Source organism: Vanellus vanellus, assembly GCF_965231255.1.
Source record: "Vanellus vanellus genome assembly, chromosome: 4".
Classification (NCBI taxonomy): domain Eukaryota; kingdom Metazoa; phylum Chordata; class Aves; order Charadriiformes; family Charadriidae; genus Vanellus; species Vanellus vanellus.
In genome coordinates, this window is record NC_138909.1 from 54,148,842 (window position 1) to 54,165,975 (window position 17,134).

Sequence of the window (17,134 nt, forward strand, 5' to 3'; positions counted from 1 at the left end):
CGGGTCCGGTCGGTGAGCTGCGCAGCGGTACTGTAATCGCGTTCTTCTACTCCTTTATCGGTGTTATTGTTTTTCTTTCTTCTTCCCTTCGTCTGTTCTGTTAAATTACACTATTTCAACCCACGAGTTTTGCCTTTTTCTGCCGATTTTTCCCACGGCTGTGGGAGTCGAGCGAGCGGCTGCGCGGTTCTTTGTTGCTGGCTGAGGCCAAACCACGACATCTAAATATTTGACTTAGTACTGCCACTAGAAGAAAATGCTTTTTGTAAATAGTACCTAAATAAAAGTATAACTCTGGTTATTCTAGCAGAAAGGTGTTGGTAATGGGAAAGACCATCTTTCTTCAGATATCTGACTTTTACCTCATTCCTCTGAAATTCTTAAGGAATAGGAAGAACAAGTAGTGACCAGAAAAAACCTGATGTGTTATTACCAGTGTTGTTTTAATTCTTGAACAAAAACACTCTCAATTACCCTGTCATAGAAACATCATATGATATTATGCAGACTTTATTATTAATGTTACTTTCCTATAGGTTAAACCATATCTTTGCTCCCATTCTTCCTGTGAAGGTCTGAATGCAGAGGATTAGTGAATTTCAGTTTTAAATACCACTGTAATAAATACCTTACTAAAAGGAACCGATGATCTTGTGGTTAGATTGCCTTTCCTCTCCATAAAAGAACCATGGAGTCCCAAACAGAAGCAGAGTTTATTTTTGGGTATTTGTGTAGTAGAACTGAGGTCTAAAAGGTTCTGAATCTGTTCCTTGCTTTCTTACAATTTTTTTCTTAAATATGAAGTACTGAATTATGTCTCTGAATTAGTTGCTCGTTACAGGTTTTGTTCTACTCAGAGTATTCAATCCAGGTAGAGTGAAACCATCTGAGATAATGCTGAGATTTCAAACATTAAATCTAGGTGCGCTTTCAAGACGGATAACACCAGTTTATTCTTAAATGTAAAAGCTCTTTTTTCTATTAGAACTTCTCTTTCTTTTAACATCACAATTGTACTACTAGACATTAGAAAATCCTTTCTTCTGCTTCTGACAGCTGCAAATAAATTCATCTCTGGGGCAAAATTTGGCTTCCCCTGCCCCCAGCCTCTCTGTAGCTGAAGCTAAATCACACATACCATTTAAAAAAAAAAAAAAAAAGGCATCTGGGCCTTAGAGTCAATTGAGAGGTTTACTTAGAGGAACAGGCTGGAAAAAAGGAGCCTCTCGCTTTACTAAGTTGCTAGCTCAATCAGCGTGCACTGATTAAAATGACCAGTTGCCATGAAAATCTTGACTTTGGAGGTCAGTATGAAAAAATTCAAGTAGGGTAATAAAAGGGCATGTTAATGCTCTGAGAATTGAGGATCTCTGATGTTCAAGTACTTCAGGATTAGCTTCCAGAGCCTAGTTTGAAGCTGCCTCACATTTTCTAACTGTGTCTCCTAGAGGAGAGGAACTTTTAGAAACCCTGGTGCCCTTTGAAAGAACAAATGATATGGCTGCTGCAGGATAAGCAGGACTATTTCTGTGCTCTTTAGTCTTTGGAGAGTGATCCTTGTTTCCTTAGCTGCTCCTCATAAGGCTTGCTCTCTAGACCCCTCACCAACTTTGTTGCCTTTCTCTGGACATGCTCCAAGATGAATTAAAACCAAACATTAGCAAGATTTTTATAATACTTGGAAGTTTTATGAAATTTGCAGTTTCTCTTGTACATTTGGGTGACTGTACAATGCTTTACTGCTAACTGCCACAGAGGACTGGCTTAGTGTTTCAACCTTGTGCAAGGGGTTGCAGGCTGCTTTTTCACCAAGTCTCTTGCCACATGGAGAGAGTGCGTGAGTGAGCTCTTCAGTCTACTGAACAGCTGCATGGTATTACAGTGATGCATACCACGTATTCCTCAGCTTCCAAATGCTTCTGCACCAAATCTGTTCCAACACATGACTGAGATGCGTAATTTCTAGTAGTGAAAGTTTCTCAAGAAAGCAGAAAAGAAATATGATTGCTGGCTTTTATGTATGCTTTTCAAACATAACTTAGTTAAACCTTACCTATTCATTCATCTTGCCTGATATATTTTGCAAGGACCCGCAGACTTCCTTCCCTTGCAATCTTGTAGAGCCTTTTAGGAATTTAAGTAAGACCCTTGATAATAGTGATAAAAGAACAAAGTGGTGCAAATGTACTCTTTATGCACAGAAATATTTGAGGAATCTTCTTTTCCTGAATGGCAACGTGGATGTGTGGGATTCTGTTGAATTATGAAGCCACACTGTTCTCTGTTACGTTGTCTCTATATCCTGCTTGCTTATTGTGCATGGGATGGGAAGGTCGTGTTCAGAGCCCAGAAAGGCCTTGTGCTGCCCTGCTCCCTCAAGAAAAAACATGTCTTCTGGCATCAGTGTGGTTCATGGGGGAAGAGTCATACCATCTCAGATTAGGCAAACTGTTTTCCCTGTACTCTGGCTACTCCATCCATGGGGGGAGGAGAAGGCAGCTCAAAGGAAGAGCTGAATTTAAAATAACTTCTGAATACATACGTTGCACCTAACTCTTTCTAATACAGTGTTCTCAGGCTCTTTGGCATCTCTTGGGGAGGGGAAGTGGGACAAGACTCTGTGTAAGTCATCACCAGAAACTTTCATACCTGTCAGACTGCGTGATTAGTGTTGTAATTGCCTAGAAGGTCTTTGATAGAGAAGCCAGGGTGGGTGTATGTGCTGTAAGGAAAACTTGGGACAAATTTGTTTTTAAAAACAACGATAGAAAACAATACCACAGACATGTGGAGTTAAGTTGGCTTTCCTCTGGTTTATGTTTCACGAGTTACTGTGTCTTCATCTTTTCAGTTGCTTAAACACAGCTTAGTATTTTAGTATTTGTCTATCCTGAGTCTCAAGTAATGTGCTTGAGACCTTGTACTCTGGAAATGATCGGCAAGCCAGCCCTTAAGTATAAAACTTCTACCAGCAAGTTAATTCTAATTCTAGTTGAATTTATAGCAGTTCAACCGTACCAGGAACAGGATTTCTCTTTTTTTTTTTTTTTGGCTGGAGAAGTCTTGATCAGTAAGATCTGAAGAGATACAAATGTGGCGGAGTTACAAATCAAGTTATGAAGATGCTGCTAACAATGTTGTCTTGAATAGATTTAAGCAGAGCAGGCCAAGGTTTAGATGTGACATAAACTCAGAATGACAAAAGAGCGTGGACCAGAATATGCTTTTCCTCGAGTGGTCAGTTTACTGCTTGCTGGCAATATCTAATTTACTAAAATAGTTAATTTTGTTTGTGGTTTGCTCTTTATCATCTCTTTTGTTTGAATTCCTTAGCCCTTTGTCAAGTAGTTAAAAGTGTATCCATTGCTGAAATGAAACGTAAATGTCCTGTTGGATATGACAAGGCATATGTGTGGAAAGTGATGGGGATGCTGGCTTTCTGGTTAAGACCATCTCTGCTGCTTTAAGTAAAATTGGCAAAAATACGTATGGAACTCAGAATTGGCTAGAGACATGCAGAAGTCAAACTTATGTCCAGATTAGGGGCCCACGTCCCTAGGAAAATAATATGCAAAACCCCACTGCAGGTCTAAGATTAGGTATTGTGGTTTTCTCGTGTGCATGGCTCTGGTGAACTGGCAGCACTTCTTTAAGGCCTATGTACTAATGTCAGTTCCTTTTGTATCTGGTTATTGTACTTTTTTTTCCGATGAAGTCACTGGTTATGGGGGTGGTCTTTTGTCTGGTGTGTTCATCACAAAGATCATCAAAAAGGTCCACTAGACTTTTTAGTTTTTCCTGATATGAGTAATATTTGGACTGTCAATTCTCAAGTAAAATATTCTGTGGAGCATTTCTAGTCTTGTGTGTTGTCCATGGAGCCATATATTATGCAGCTCAGAACTTGTTTGTTTATTTAGTGGTTCTCATTCTAATTTTGCTTGGGGCTATTCTTAATGAATGGAAAGCAAAATATCAGAATAGAGCAAAGGGTAAAGATCTGATGACAACCTGTGGAGTCGTGTTACGTTCTGTTAATAATAGACACATAGGACTTAGTCTAGGGAAATTTAGAATATAACCCAGCAATATAACCAAATTCTGATTCATTGGTATATAAAAAGCTGCTCTTGGTTAAAATTGGGTAGAAGTAGAATTAACTTGGTTCATTTTGATGAAGATGCTTTAACTATCCCTGACACTTGCATAGCTAAGATTTGATCTGCAAAATTTTAGAGGTAAATAAAAAAAATTTTGGTATTTGTCTAATTGCCTGAATCTCAGGAAATTAGCATAAATTATTAGGTAGCTATTGAATTTATGTGTATATTTGTGATATAGTTTGTGTGTGCTGACCAGATTTTTTTTCTTTTTATTTCTTTTCTCTGGAGAACATGTCTTGTTGATTTCTTTTCATGGCTTGCACTTAATATTCTTTTGATTGCTATATTATAAATAGCTTCAGCTAAATATATTTTTAATGTATCCAGGTGAAAAACGCATATATATGTTGTGCTTTCTTGCAGGGGCTGGTGTTTTTTTCCTTTCTTGTGCTGAAGGAGAGCAAATCAGCTTTCTGTTCGACTGTATCGTCCGTGGCATCTCCCCGACGAAAGGCCCTTTTGGTTTGCGTCCAGTCCTACCAGGTTAATATAGGAAGTATAGAGTAACCGAGCAAAGTAGGAACTTGCCATGTCTAGCACTTACTGCTGTGATTGTAAGAGCTTGCAGACGCTAAGGGCAAACTGGTTTTCATTCTGAAATGTCACAGTAGAGATTTATCAATTGAATGTACCCAGTTTCCCTCTGCTGCTCTGGCTCATTCATATTTCTGGTGATATTGCTAACTTTAGCCTTCTCATTTAACAATACTAAAATATGGCAATTTGAATTGAAAGGAACCCTAACCTTTAGTTTTAAGCTTACACAGTTCAACTTGGATCCATGTCTGCATTACTATTTTGATAATTTAATGGAAAACTAACTTCTGGGGCATTTTGAGTTCATCCAAAGCACTTAGAAGTAAGTCTTGCCAACCTTAGAAAACTTTGCCAGGCCTCCACATTGCATTTCAGTTTTGCAGCTTCCGCTTCTTTTCTGATGTGCAAGGATTAAATTCCTTTTCCTATTTCATGGTAAATGTTGCATGCACTGTAATGTCCAGCATTAGGTGACGTCATAGTAAGCTCTGTTGCCTTTTGACTTTAGCAGATGAAGAAATATAATATTGAGTTGGAATGACTGTGTTAAACAAGGCAAGAATGTGGAAATGAGATTACAGAAAAATACCTGTGAAATGGCAGTGAGATATAGTGGGAACAGGCTACAAGAATGGCGAAGGATGAGGTGGGATTTGTGGGAAATACTTAGAGTTTCTGTTTAAGTGTTAGGCAGTTAATAGGTATTTGACAGGGTTTTATTGCTGTTATAAGATTAAGATAATTGCAGGAAGGAAATGTGATGGAAAAGATTAGATCTTGATGTGAAACTTGTGAAAGTAAATTATGAAAAGTTAGCTAAGGTAAATGCAGTAGGTACAAGGCTCAGTTCAACTCTTCTTTCCCATAGTTGTAACACCAAAGTGAATAAAATAATCAAGCAGAGTAGTGGGAGATAAAACCTCATTCTTATTATATGATGATCTGTGTTTGCGTTCAACTAAGTGGAGTGTTAAAAAAAAGCAAATGAAAAAAACAACAACAGAAACTCAAAAAACAATGCTGATACTTAAAGCTTTGCTATGGAATGCATATTTTTCTGCATATCTAAAACTGTATTACACATATACAATTCCTAAATCTTTCATTTAATGACTATTTGTGTCCAGAAAAATTAAGCCTACAAGGAACTACTCTGTTGTCTTTTTGATTATTTTTTAAATTTTAATTTTAGATGGCACATTCTTTGAAAAATCTTTTGAGGCATGTACAAGTAAATCTGCTTTTGCATCTTAGTTATCACCTCTGCCATTTGTGGGTTGTTATGCTATTACACATTGCCTTCCCTCCTTCAAGAGCTCTGACCTCACTGAAGTGCATAAAGTGGGTATGGAATATCCTGGGGATGATTTGATGATTTTTCTAAGGGAAAACCTCTTTTCTGAGGTCCTTTTCATTTGTCTTTTGGGCTTGATGGAATTGCCGCTAAAATGAGGTGAAGATGTACTCAGCCACTTGATTTCATGTTGTTTCCCTGGAAAGAATCAGTGTTCTGTAGGGAACTGTGCTCACATTCTTGCAGACTCCTCTGCAGCTTTTTTCCAAGATACTTTGACTCCTCTAACTCATATATCCCTTGTCTCTTCCAGTTTGTTGTCACGCCCTATGTACATGCCACTTCATAGATAATTTTTATTTTTTATGTTTCTCCTTCATTTATTATCCCATGCAGAAGCTTGCACAGACTTGTTTAGGGCACATGCACATGCGCAATACTAGTGGTTAATCCATATCCTTATCAAGTATGCTGTCACACAGAATGTACTGTATTGCTGGAAAAGGTCATGCCTCTATCAGCTGCACACAGTATCTGTCAAGAGCATTGAAATTCACCCGATCTTTTGAAAGAGTTAGTTATTAAATAGATTAATCATCTGCGCACCTCAGGTAACTAGACCAAAACTTCCAGATTAGGGATTCTACTAAGAAACATCTAGTCAATGTTATTCATATTTACTGCAGTGCAGAATGCTATACAGCCTCAAATGGGCTTTATATATGCAATGTTCTGCTTTTGTGTAATTTAAAAGCTTTTATAGGAATCAGCCTTCTCTCCACAGTTTGCTATTTGAATTTGGCTTCTTACTGTTGCCTGTACCTTTCCAACTTATACGTGAAACATGCTTGAATAACTCCTAGGTATTTTCAAGAAAGGAAAACACACAAAGGGCAGCTGTGCAGAGAAAATAATACACTGTGGTGGGAAAAAAAGTCACATTGACAGTGTTCTTGGACACCAATACCCAAGGAACAAATATAATCTAGAGATGTTATGCAGTCAACTTCTCTTAGTCTGCCTTTGGAAAAAAAGGTAATGAATGAAGCCAGTGGCTTCGTGTACAAACAGCTCATCAATATGGTTAAATGGAGGGCTGAAATATTTAGGTGTCAGCATGAAATTAATAGGAAATGATAGAGTCTGGTTTGAAGAGGACTGGAAAACAACCAATTTTCTTGCGTTTACTTCCCATGCTGATTCTATAAACAAACGTAAACTGTCCAGTGTCCAAAAGGAGTTTTTAAACTGCATATGCAAGGCATATTTGCTCGAGTACAACATTCACATCTTCTTTTCAGGATTGTAGTTTTAAAAAAAATGTACCTTACTTCCTTAACAGCTAGGTGTTCTTATGACATAGATATATGATTACTGTATGTATCTTATTATGTTACGTATATAATGAAAAAGCCATGCAGTGGAACTTGTAAACTTGACTGACCATTGCAAGGTATCAAAATCTGGTCTAATCTCTCATAGCTGACATGTTTTGAGCAGCAGGTTAAGCTAGAGAACTCCTGAGATCCCTCCCAGCCTGAATTATTCTGTGACTTTTTGGAAATGGTTATCAAACAAATGTGAATAGTCTCATGATAAAAATAATTCTATTATGTATGCACCCAAAATAAAATGGAAAAGGAAAAGAACATTGGCTGTTTTACAGTTTACTAATGTGTGGTACTTATTTTGGGAATTCATTAATTCTGCAAAATTGTACCAAAATACTTCTATTGGTAGCTCCATTAGAAGATCGGAAGTTTTGATTTGTTAAAGGCTGCATGATCAGGTCTCAAATTTAAGATATATGGCATTGAGGGGGGAATGCAAAGGTAGTGTAGGTATCCATATATGATTTTAGACAGTGTAGCATTTTAAGTAAGGGACTCAAATAAGTGACAGGAGGATATCTTTGGATGGCTTGTTTTCCCCAGCTATTAGTTGGAAGATAATTGCTGTAATTGGCTACCTGCAACTAGCAACTTTTTTTCTTGGGAACATACTTAGAAAACAGACCAGAGAATTTTATGTTCTTGTCTTGACAGAAGCCTAGGTATTGAGACAGTAACGAATCACTGATTGCATGGCTTGTAATCTATATTGAATATGCATGCATATTATTTGAGAAATGTTTGTTTATCAGGTGTGCATTGAATTCCTTCTTTTCACTAGCAAAATTCATCTTGAATTCCAAACATGAACACAGCAAAGGCCCAACAGCCGATCAGTGATATCTTTGATCAGTGGGCAGATCAGTACTCTCTAAATCTGTCTAAGGCTATGGGACAGTCTAGTCCTGCAGGCTGGAAAGACCCCAAGTGTAATGTTGATAGTCTTGATGGTCTCTTTTAATTTTGGAAGCTTTCTCAGGCTGCTTTGTGACTGACTGGAGAGTGTGCAGTGCTGCTTGCTGAGGATCTATCTGATGCTCTTTCTTTTTGTTGAAGCTTGATACACCTTTGGCCATTGCAAGACAGCTCTGTGGCTGCCTTCTGCAGTATCTGTACCACGTGGATCCTCCTCAAACTTTTAGGACATCTTTTCATTCCTCCAGACATCTTACAAGGTGTGGAGATATTAGCATGAAGGTGAGGGTCCAGGCCTGATTCGCAAATGTGCCTACTGTTACAAAGGAAGAAAGAAAGGAGAGATGTTCGGCCTAACTTACCTAATTTTATTTAATGAAGTAATTAACCAATGTTGCATTTTAAAGATGCATACAATCAAGCATATCTTGGGTAGCTGCTGACTTAACTTGATATAATACATTTCTTCCTGACAGGATCTTACTGAACAACTCTGGAGCTTTGAATTACTGTGATGCTTTATTCGTATGTTACCAAAGTATTCAAAATCTCCCACGATGAGCAGCTGATGTGGCTTTAATGAACATCCACCAACGTAATATAAAAATAAAAACTCCATCAGAGGCATTTTTAGTCCAGCCAAATTTGATTCAATCCTTCCCCTTTGCCCCAAAGCGGCGTTAAGGAAGATTTCAAGGATTGCCTCACACAAAATGTTTTCTTCATAGTAAAGGATCCATTTTTGTTTGGAAAAATGACAAAACGCTTTCTCAATTGAAGGATCTGAGTGAATCTAACTGCCTAGACTCCATGGGAGTAAATCATGTTATAAGATATTTGTTTAGAGTTTGGGAAATGAAGGTACTAATTGCTTATAAAGTTGTTGGAGCTACTGTGGGATGTTGCGTGGGCAGAAGCTGTCTGAACTTCCTTGGACAGCTGTCTCAGTACCGGTCATACTGCTTCTGTCCTCCTGAGTTAGTATTATGGCAAATTACTACACAGTTATCTGGAGGCTTTGTATTGTGCGTGCACAAAGTATAGGATGATGCCAACAAATCCAACTTTACTGTTGAAAAAAGCCTTGGTTTTACCATCTTTTAGGCCATATTTCTACACTCACGTGGACAGGAGGTCGCAGGTTATGCCCTCCAGTAAGCACTGTTCTCTAAAAAGTGGCTGCCGGTGACTTCAGTCCTTAGTCTGATTTTGTAGCAAAAGTTGGTAGTTAGTACTTGGTAGTGCTTGGTAGTCTGTAACCAAAAATACTGGTATAAGAATCTGCTGCTTCTGGAGAACAGTATTGTATGTGTTTTCCATAGAAGTCTTGCTTATTAACAGAGAAGATTAAAAAAGACTTCAGTAAGACTGATGGACAATTATTTTTAATATCTGCTTAATAGTCTAAGTCTATATATGTTTGCCAGGTTTTGAAGTTGTTTCTCTAGATGTTTCCTAGTACTCGCTGAGAAAGGATTCTTCTAATCAGTCTACAAAACTGGGCAATGAGAGGTCACAGCACACAACTGTAGACCCAATTTTATACACAATTTTTACACATAGGCAATCCTTAAGGGGAAATTTAACCAAAAAATTATCAGTCCTGTTGGACAGACAGTATGCTTAGAGATTTCATGTTGTTGGGTGAAACCTGCTGTGTTCTGTAGCTGTGTAGTTGATAGGGAATTTGGCTTCTAGGAGCAATTGAACACGTGAAATGGAAACTTACTGATTTGCTTCAACTTAACTTCTACTCTCCATCTTTTATTTTATTATAGGCCATTTTTGCAAGATCAGTTGCTTGACCAGATTTTAATTTTTTTTCAAATTATATCTTTTGCTGTCTGTAAGAGGGATATCAGTTACTAACTAAAAAAACTAATAGTTGTGTATGTGCCATAGTAACATTCTGAAAATCTATCAAGTAATCATATTCTAAGAAAAGTGGAAAGATCTTTCCTACTGACAGTTCTTTGCTGTGGGAAGGGTTAGTGTCTGTTGCATCTTGGTTTGACTAATTTGCTGATCTGTTACACCAACTTTATACTTAAAGTGCTCCTAGAACATCTTTGTTGAACGTTTTTAGACATAAGGGCATTTAACTAGGTACAGCAGAGTAACTGGAGCAGAGGACATTCAAAAATAGATTCAAGCAGCAGCCTGTAACACTGTATGCCACTGAGCAGATCCTTCCATAGACCTGTCTGAGTTGCACCATAGGTGCTGGTGGCCAGATCTTGTATTTTTCTTTGGCAGAGGTCCATGTGGAAGCATTGGGAGTTTCATTTGAGTAAGCAATTACACAGGTTTGAACTAGCCAATGCTTAATATGAGTTGTATTGCAGGGAAATAGGAATGGAGACCTAACAAAATAATCCATATCAAGCAGTCCTCTTTTTTCTGTTCTTAAAGTTAAGTCTGGAAGGTGTCAGACACTGACATCAAGCATTGCTTGAGCTGGGAGGCACAGAGGTCACAGACCCTGTTTGTCACAGGCATTATTGCTTTGTACCTCTTAGAACATCTTTGATTTCCAATGTATGCTGTTATAGAAGGACTCTGTGTGTGTCTGGCTTGTTTTGCTAATCTTACCCAGATTGCAGACTGGTAAAGATGGAAACCCCCTCTACATGGAAAAGTAAGTTCAGCATTGTCGCTTCTGCTCCTGTGATGTGCTACGATCTATCCAGGGCAAATCAGAAAGTGAATACGGTTAGGGAGGAGAGATGTGGCAGCTTGTTTCTCAGGTAGTTATTAATGTAGGGACTCCCATGGTGCTACAGCTCACCTGGCAATGCTTCTTTTCCTGATTGTGACCTTGCTTTGACTGCTGTGTTGACAACATCCAACCCAAGTCTTTTAAAACCAAAAGACCTGGGATGAAAACGAAACTTTTCTTTCATCATTGCAACTGTTTTTACCTTATGAACTCAACCACAGCAATGTGTAGCCTTTTCATCCTTTTTTTCCTCTTATTAAATGATTCAGTGGTTAAATGTTTTTGTAGTGTGCTACTACTACTCAGTTGATCAGATATACAAGGGCAGCAGTTGTGAGGAAGCTAATCTGTTTCATCTGTCATTGATTCCTTTCCCTATGTAATTAATAAGAGCTACTGAAACTTCCAATGATGGACAAGTTAGCAGACCATATCCTTTGCAACTGCTGAACATGACACACTTGTCAGTGCTGTTTGAAGAAATGTGTAAGATTTGTCTTGGGATAGTAGTTATGATTACTTCCAACATCTGGTTTTATTGTTGTGTCTGGCTGGAAACAAAATGGTTTAGAGGAAATGGGCCTGTTTTACTGATGAAAGTTCTTCCACATTCTGTATAACTTTTGATCTTTCTCTTTCTGTTGGAATAGAAGGAGCCTTCTTCAGTGAAATAATTTCAGCTTGAATGGCAAACTCACTAAAATGCCTGGGGAAAATCCCTGATAGTACATTTTAGGAGCGATTTTTACCATTCTAACTTGTATTAAGCATTAAGACGGAGAGCTGCCAGGTTGCTCATTTAATCTCTGACTTCTGAATTTAATGACCTGAGCATCAAACTTGAAACCAATGTCTTTGTAAATAGGTGATCTGGATTGGAAGGTATCAGATAGTTTAATCACTATGACTCTGAGTTTATGATGTAGATTTGTAAATTTGCAGGATGAAAGACTTGGTCTTGGGAAAGACCAATGATTAAACTCCCAATAAGTTTGGTGAAGTCAAGACACATTTTACAGCTCACATATTAGTTTTCAACTCCACTAGACCTGCTGGATGCTAATTATCTCTGTAGCTATTGCCTTCGGTGCTGTGCTCTTCAGGGTCCCTGCTGGTAATTCTTACAGACATTGGGTATAATCTGTGAAAGTCTTTGACAATTAACTTTAAAACTTATTATGTGCCATGTGGTTGAAGGTAGATTGTCCCATGCATTTTCCAATCAGCATTTCCCCTGTCCTGTAGTAGAAGGTCAAACATGAAAACAGAGTATCCATTACAAGAATGTGTCTTTTTTGTTCCTTTATATATATTTTCCATGTTTCTTCTCTTTTATTTATTTATTTTCTGTTTCTTTTTAAAGATCCAAGTACAAATCCAGCCCATTCAGAAGAAAGATTGGCTCATGAAGCTTTGCAATTAGAAAAGCGCTTGAGCTTGCTTTCCCATACAAGTCGCCAGGGCAGTGGAGGTAAGAAATATCTTTAATTAAATAATTAAATAAAAATAAATGGTGTTCTTTCCTTCCCAGAATTTAGAAATGAGCATATGTATATGATCATAAGATGTTGAGGTTAAAACAAAAATAATAGAGAAATGGTCAAGATATTTGATTTGGCTGCTGTTGTTTGTGGGGTAGTTCTTTTACAGCATTTTCTAAAGTCTATTGACGTAGATTGGAGATTTTAACTGAGTGAGCAGAGTCAGTTTTGGACTGAACACTATTAAGACATAAAAATTCTTTAGTATGCTGGCTTGTGCTGAATTTGTGCATGTGCAACTTCAAAAGATTTGTCTACGTCAAGTTTGATATCTGCTTAAGTACGTGTCTCACTCCAGCCTGTGAGATCAACGGAGATGTATAGTTCAAGCATCAGCCTTACAGCAGATTTTTGTAGTAAAACTTAGGATGCCTGTGCTGTGGTTCTAAGTGTTATTATTCTTGCTCTTCATGGTGGTATCTGTTCATGTCCCTTCTGTAATTGTGGTTTTGTAAGCAGAATAACTTTTATTTAACAAGTGTATTTCTTCTTCTGTGCATGTTGCTGAGAACTACAGTAATATTTTTGTAATTCATACCTTCCATCTAGACAGCAGTATAATTTAATCTCAGGAGTTACACTTACAGAGGGGTCACAAGACAGTGTCATGAAATGGGCACTGGGGGAAAAGAAAAGATTAGATTTCATGGGATAAAGGTTGCTATTTTGTGATAGTTTATATGAAGAATTACTCCATGAAGAGCAAGAGAATTGTTCTAAACTTTTCCCTAAACACCTGATAATAAAAATAGCCTAGTGATACCAGAAGCTCAGGTCACAATTTGCAGTGGACCCTTCCTCTTTCTACCCCATCTGGCAACTTATTGCCCAAGGTTTAAAATTAGTAAAATTAATACTTACAGAATGATCCTGCTGTCAGTCTTTGTTGTCACATTGGTTTTATTAAAAGGAAGGAAATAATATTGTGGACTGTGTGTGCCGCTAAAAGAAAGCTGGGTTTTTTTGGTTGTTTTTTTTTTTTTTTTTTTTTTTGTGTATGTGTTTGTGTGATCTTTGTGTTTTGTCCTTATGCACTTTCATGACAATGTTTAATTTTTTTTCATACGTCTTTTTTCTTGGACAGCAGTAGTTACCTGTAAAAGTGTCCTCCTTGCAAATATCAATGAGAAAAAAAAAATTCTTGCATTATGTGCATAAATGAATCATGGAAGATCTTTTTTGCATGTAGATATGTAATCATTTTTATAATAGTATTCTCATTTTTGTTAGTGATGTATGGTTGCATTTTGGAAAGGATATTATGGAGAAGTACAGTGTAGGAGAGCTGAAAAGAGAGAATAGGACAGTCTTAAGTTTGATTTTATTTTTGCAGACTCTAACATTCCTTTTGATGTAATTCAGGTAAGATTTAAATAGAGAAAAAAGTACAAATAAGACAATCATTTGGTTGATTTAAATCAAATAGAAAGATGGAAATGTCTTATTGCTTTGGTTTACATTTACAAAGTTTTCTTCAAAGCATCCTCAGCTATTCTAAGCCTGGGACTTTGACTATTCCCTGTGATATAGGAGTATCTAAAATAAAACCAATTGACTGTACAGAAGTAAAATATGGCTGAAAAGGGGAGAACTTGGTGTATAAACTCTAAAAATTTAGCTTTGAATGCATTATGTTGCACAGTGTGGTAGGCTTATGGCGAGGTAACACACTATTTTCATTTTATTTTTCCCATGGGTGTAGGAATTATTGCAGGAATTCTGGCTTTCTGACAGAAGTTCCCCTTACAAAAGCAGATGTAATCTCGGGGTCCTTTCTATTTGTACATACTTGCCATGCTTCAGTTTGTCGACTGTGTTTTAAACATAGGTTGATGTGTTTTCTTCTTTTCTAGGAGATGATAGAAGTCTTTCAAGCTCGTCTTCAGATACCAGCCACTCGGATGTTAGTGTTGGGAGCAGATTGACAATTTGGCCTGAACAGTCTTCAGCCAGCACTTCTCAAGAGAGTCATGGATTGGCAGCTGCAAAGGGCATTCATCTTGGGGAAGAGAAGACCCTTCCAGAAGGAGCACATGGCACCACAAAACCACCTCCAAAGCCCCTCCGATCCAGACAGCTACAGGAAATAGGTCGTCAGAGTTCTTCTGACAGTGGAATAGCTACTGGTAGTCACTCTTCTTACTCTGGAAGCTTCTCGTCCTATGCTGGGAGCTTGGACATTTGCCATGGTGATGAGTTTGGATCATTGCTAAGCCTGCCATTGAACTTTCCTTCAGATCAGAATTTATGTACTTGTCCTCATGGCGAGCCCCAGAGAGGTGCAGGATCAGAGTATCAGGTTCCCAGCTCTCTCAGACATATTTACGATATACCCAGGAGTTTGTTGCAGGCAGCTTCTAAAGATGTGCAGCCGAAGAGTGCAGATTCCACACTACCGAAGGACCAGGCCCTGTCACATCAAGGTGCTAGTGACCCAAAACTGCTACTACCGCACTTGGAAGCACGGAGGATACCTGAGCACAGCCAGGACAGAGGGAGGCCTTCATCCTTGCTCTCAGAAAGCACCAAGGACTCAAGTGATGAGACATATGTGGATTTTGTTTCGAGGTGGTCAGACACAAAACCACAAGAACAGGTGTCAGACTCCAAAAGTAGTGAGTTGTCACCACCTAGTGGGGCCTCAGCTGACCCCTATGACACATGTAGCCCCCACCTTGGGATGACAAGAGCTCTTTTTTCAGCTTGTCCAATCTGTGGTGGACTAAAGGTAAATACCTAACACTGAGCAGATGCTAACAAGCCTTACTTAATAGAGCATGATTAATTTAAAATGACTTAAATTGCAAGTCATAAGTACTATTGTTTCCTTTGTAATTCGAACAGGTAATAACTTCTGTGGTGTTTATGCTCAAATTGAGAGGCTTAGCACACGGTTTCCTCAAAATTTGTGCCTGATCAAGAGAACCGAACAATATAGGTCATCTGTCATTACTTTTAAATTGGCCAATTTTGCTTTTGGGTGTATGCAAGTGGCTTACAGTAACAGAAACAGAAGCTTTACAGGCACATGAGAGGGCTGAATTTGTCAAATAATAGTGATTTGGCATGAAGGACATTGATCTGTCTTACTGCTGGTATTTCAAAAGAAGAAAGAAGGGAGGCCAAATAGTATGTGCTGCTCTTCAGGTGACCACAGTACATATTTTTAATTTTATTGATGTTTTTCTTTTCTTTATCATTGTAGTTTGAGCATGTCTTGCACAAGAAGCCAGATTAGCGATGCTTCTCACTAGGGAAAGAGAAAATAGTCAAGTTAGCATGGCAATCCATAGCAGATCAACTAATCCAGTATTATATTTATAACTGGTCAGGGACAGATACTTTAGAGGAGGTGTACAAAAACTCATTAGTGCTATACTACCAGGACAGTGTATTTGCAGGACAAAATATTTTTGATCACTCATCACATAAAGACTTAAAACCTGAAGCATGGAGGTTCATATGCCTTTCTAAACATATGTGTTACTATGACTGATGTTCCCATAAGCTCTTTTTGAACGCTCCTAAATTCTTGATTTTTTAGGGCAGTAAGCTTTATACATTAGTTGTACATTGCATGGTGAAAGTATTTCTGTTTTTACCTGTTCTGGAGAAGACCCTTTTGGTGAACGTGTTTGCTAAACTAGAAGAATGTAAAGCTGTTTGTGTTGGTGAGCTGTTGAAAGACTGGGAAGGTTAGAGGGAGTGCTCAAATTAAGGCATGTGTGAAGTACAGATTCAGCAAGAGAGACTTTTGTTTCAGGAATTAAGTATTGCCACTGAAGTGTGTACATTTTAATTGAGCATGTGGGATTACATAAATCACTGCTATGAAAAGGGCTTGAGTGTATAGCACATTATGAAAGAAAAATTAAAATATTAAAAACTTGAGGGATTATTTTCTTCTCACAAGGTATTTCATGCGTTTGCATCGACTGCCTTCGTGTGTATGAAAACTAGAAAATGCTGTCTGCCTGAGGTGCTTGTATAGCCTCTGTGATGGGACCTTGGGCATGACTTTGTCACGTACTTGCAGCATTTGGGAGGTAGGGAGCACGGGTGTGACCAGGCTCATAGATCATTAGGATCTGTGTTCTTCCAAGACCATCCTTGCCAGTCGTTGGCACCAAAGGCCATCACTAGCCCTCTAGCCTAAATCTGAAAGCTTGGCTGGATGCCAATTGCCTGAGATTCAGCCTCCCACTTCTGTTCTTTCTGCAGTGCAGGCAGTGAGGTGCACAGCGGTGTATCTGCTGCTGTCTTCCTGTGTCTGCTGCCTGCAGTTAGAGAGAAGATGGAAAAAATCATAGAATCCTAGAATGGTTTGAGTTGGAAGGGACCTTCAAGATCATCTCGTTCCAACCCCCCTACCATGGGCAGGGACACCTCCCACTAGACCAGGTTGCTCAAAGCCCCATCCAACCTGGCCTTGAACACTTCCAGCATTGGGGCATCCACAACTTCTCTGGGCAATCTGTTCCAGTGTCCCACCACCCTCCCAGTAAAGAATTTCTTCCTAATATCTAATCTAAATCCTAATGTCTAATCTAAATCTAATCTAAGTGCACAAGAAA

General features: G+C 38.4%; 1 protein-coding gene across 1 annotated transcript in view; it reads left to right on the top strand.

Annotated features, from left to right (window-relative positions):
- Positions 1-17,134, top strand: part of DOK7 (docking protein 7) — a 69,956-nt gene that overhangs the window by 16,835 nt on the left and 35,987 nt on the right. The window contains exons 5-7 of the mRNA XM_082482642.1: positions 4,527-4,646; positions 12,383-12,490; positions 14,414-15,288. Of these exons, the coding sequence (XP_082338768.1) occupies positions 4,527-4,646; positions 12,383-12,490; positions 14,414-15,288 (1,103 nt within the window). The remainder of the gene's footprint in view (positions 1-4,526; positions 4,647-12,382; positions 12,491-14,413; positions 15,289-17,134) is intronic.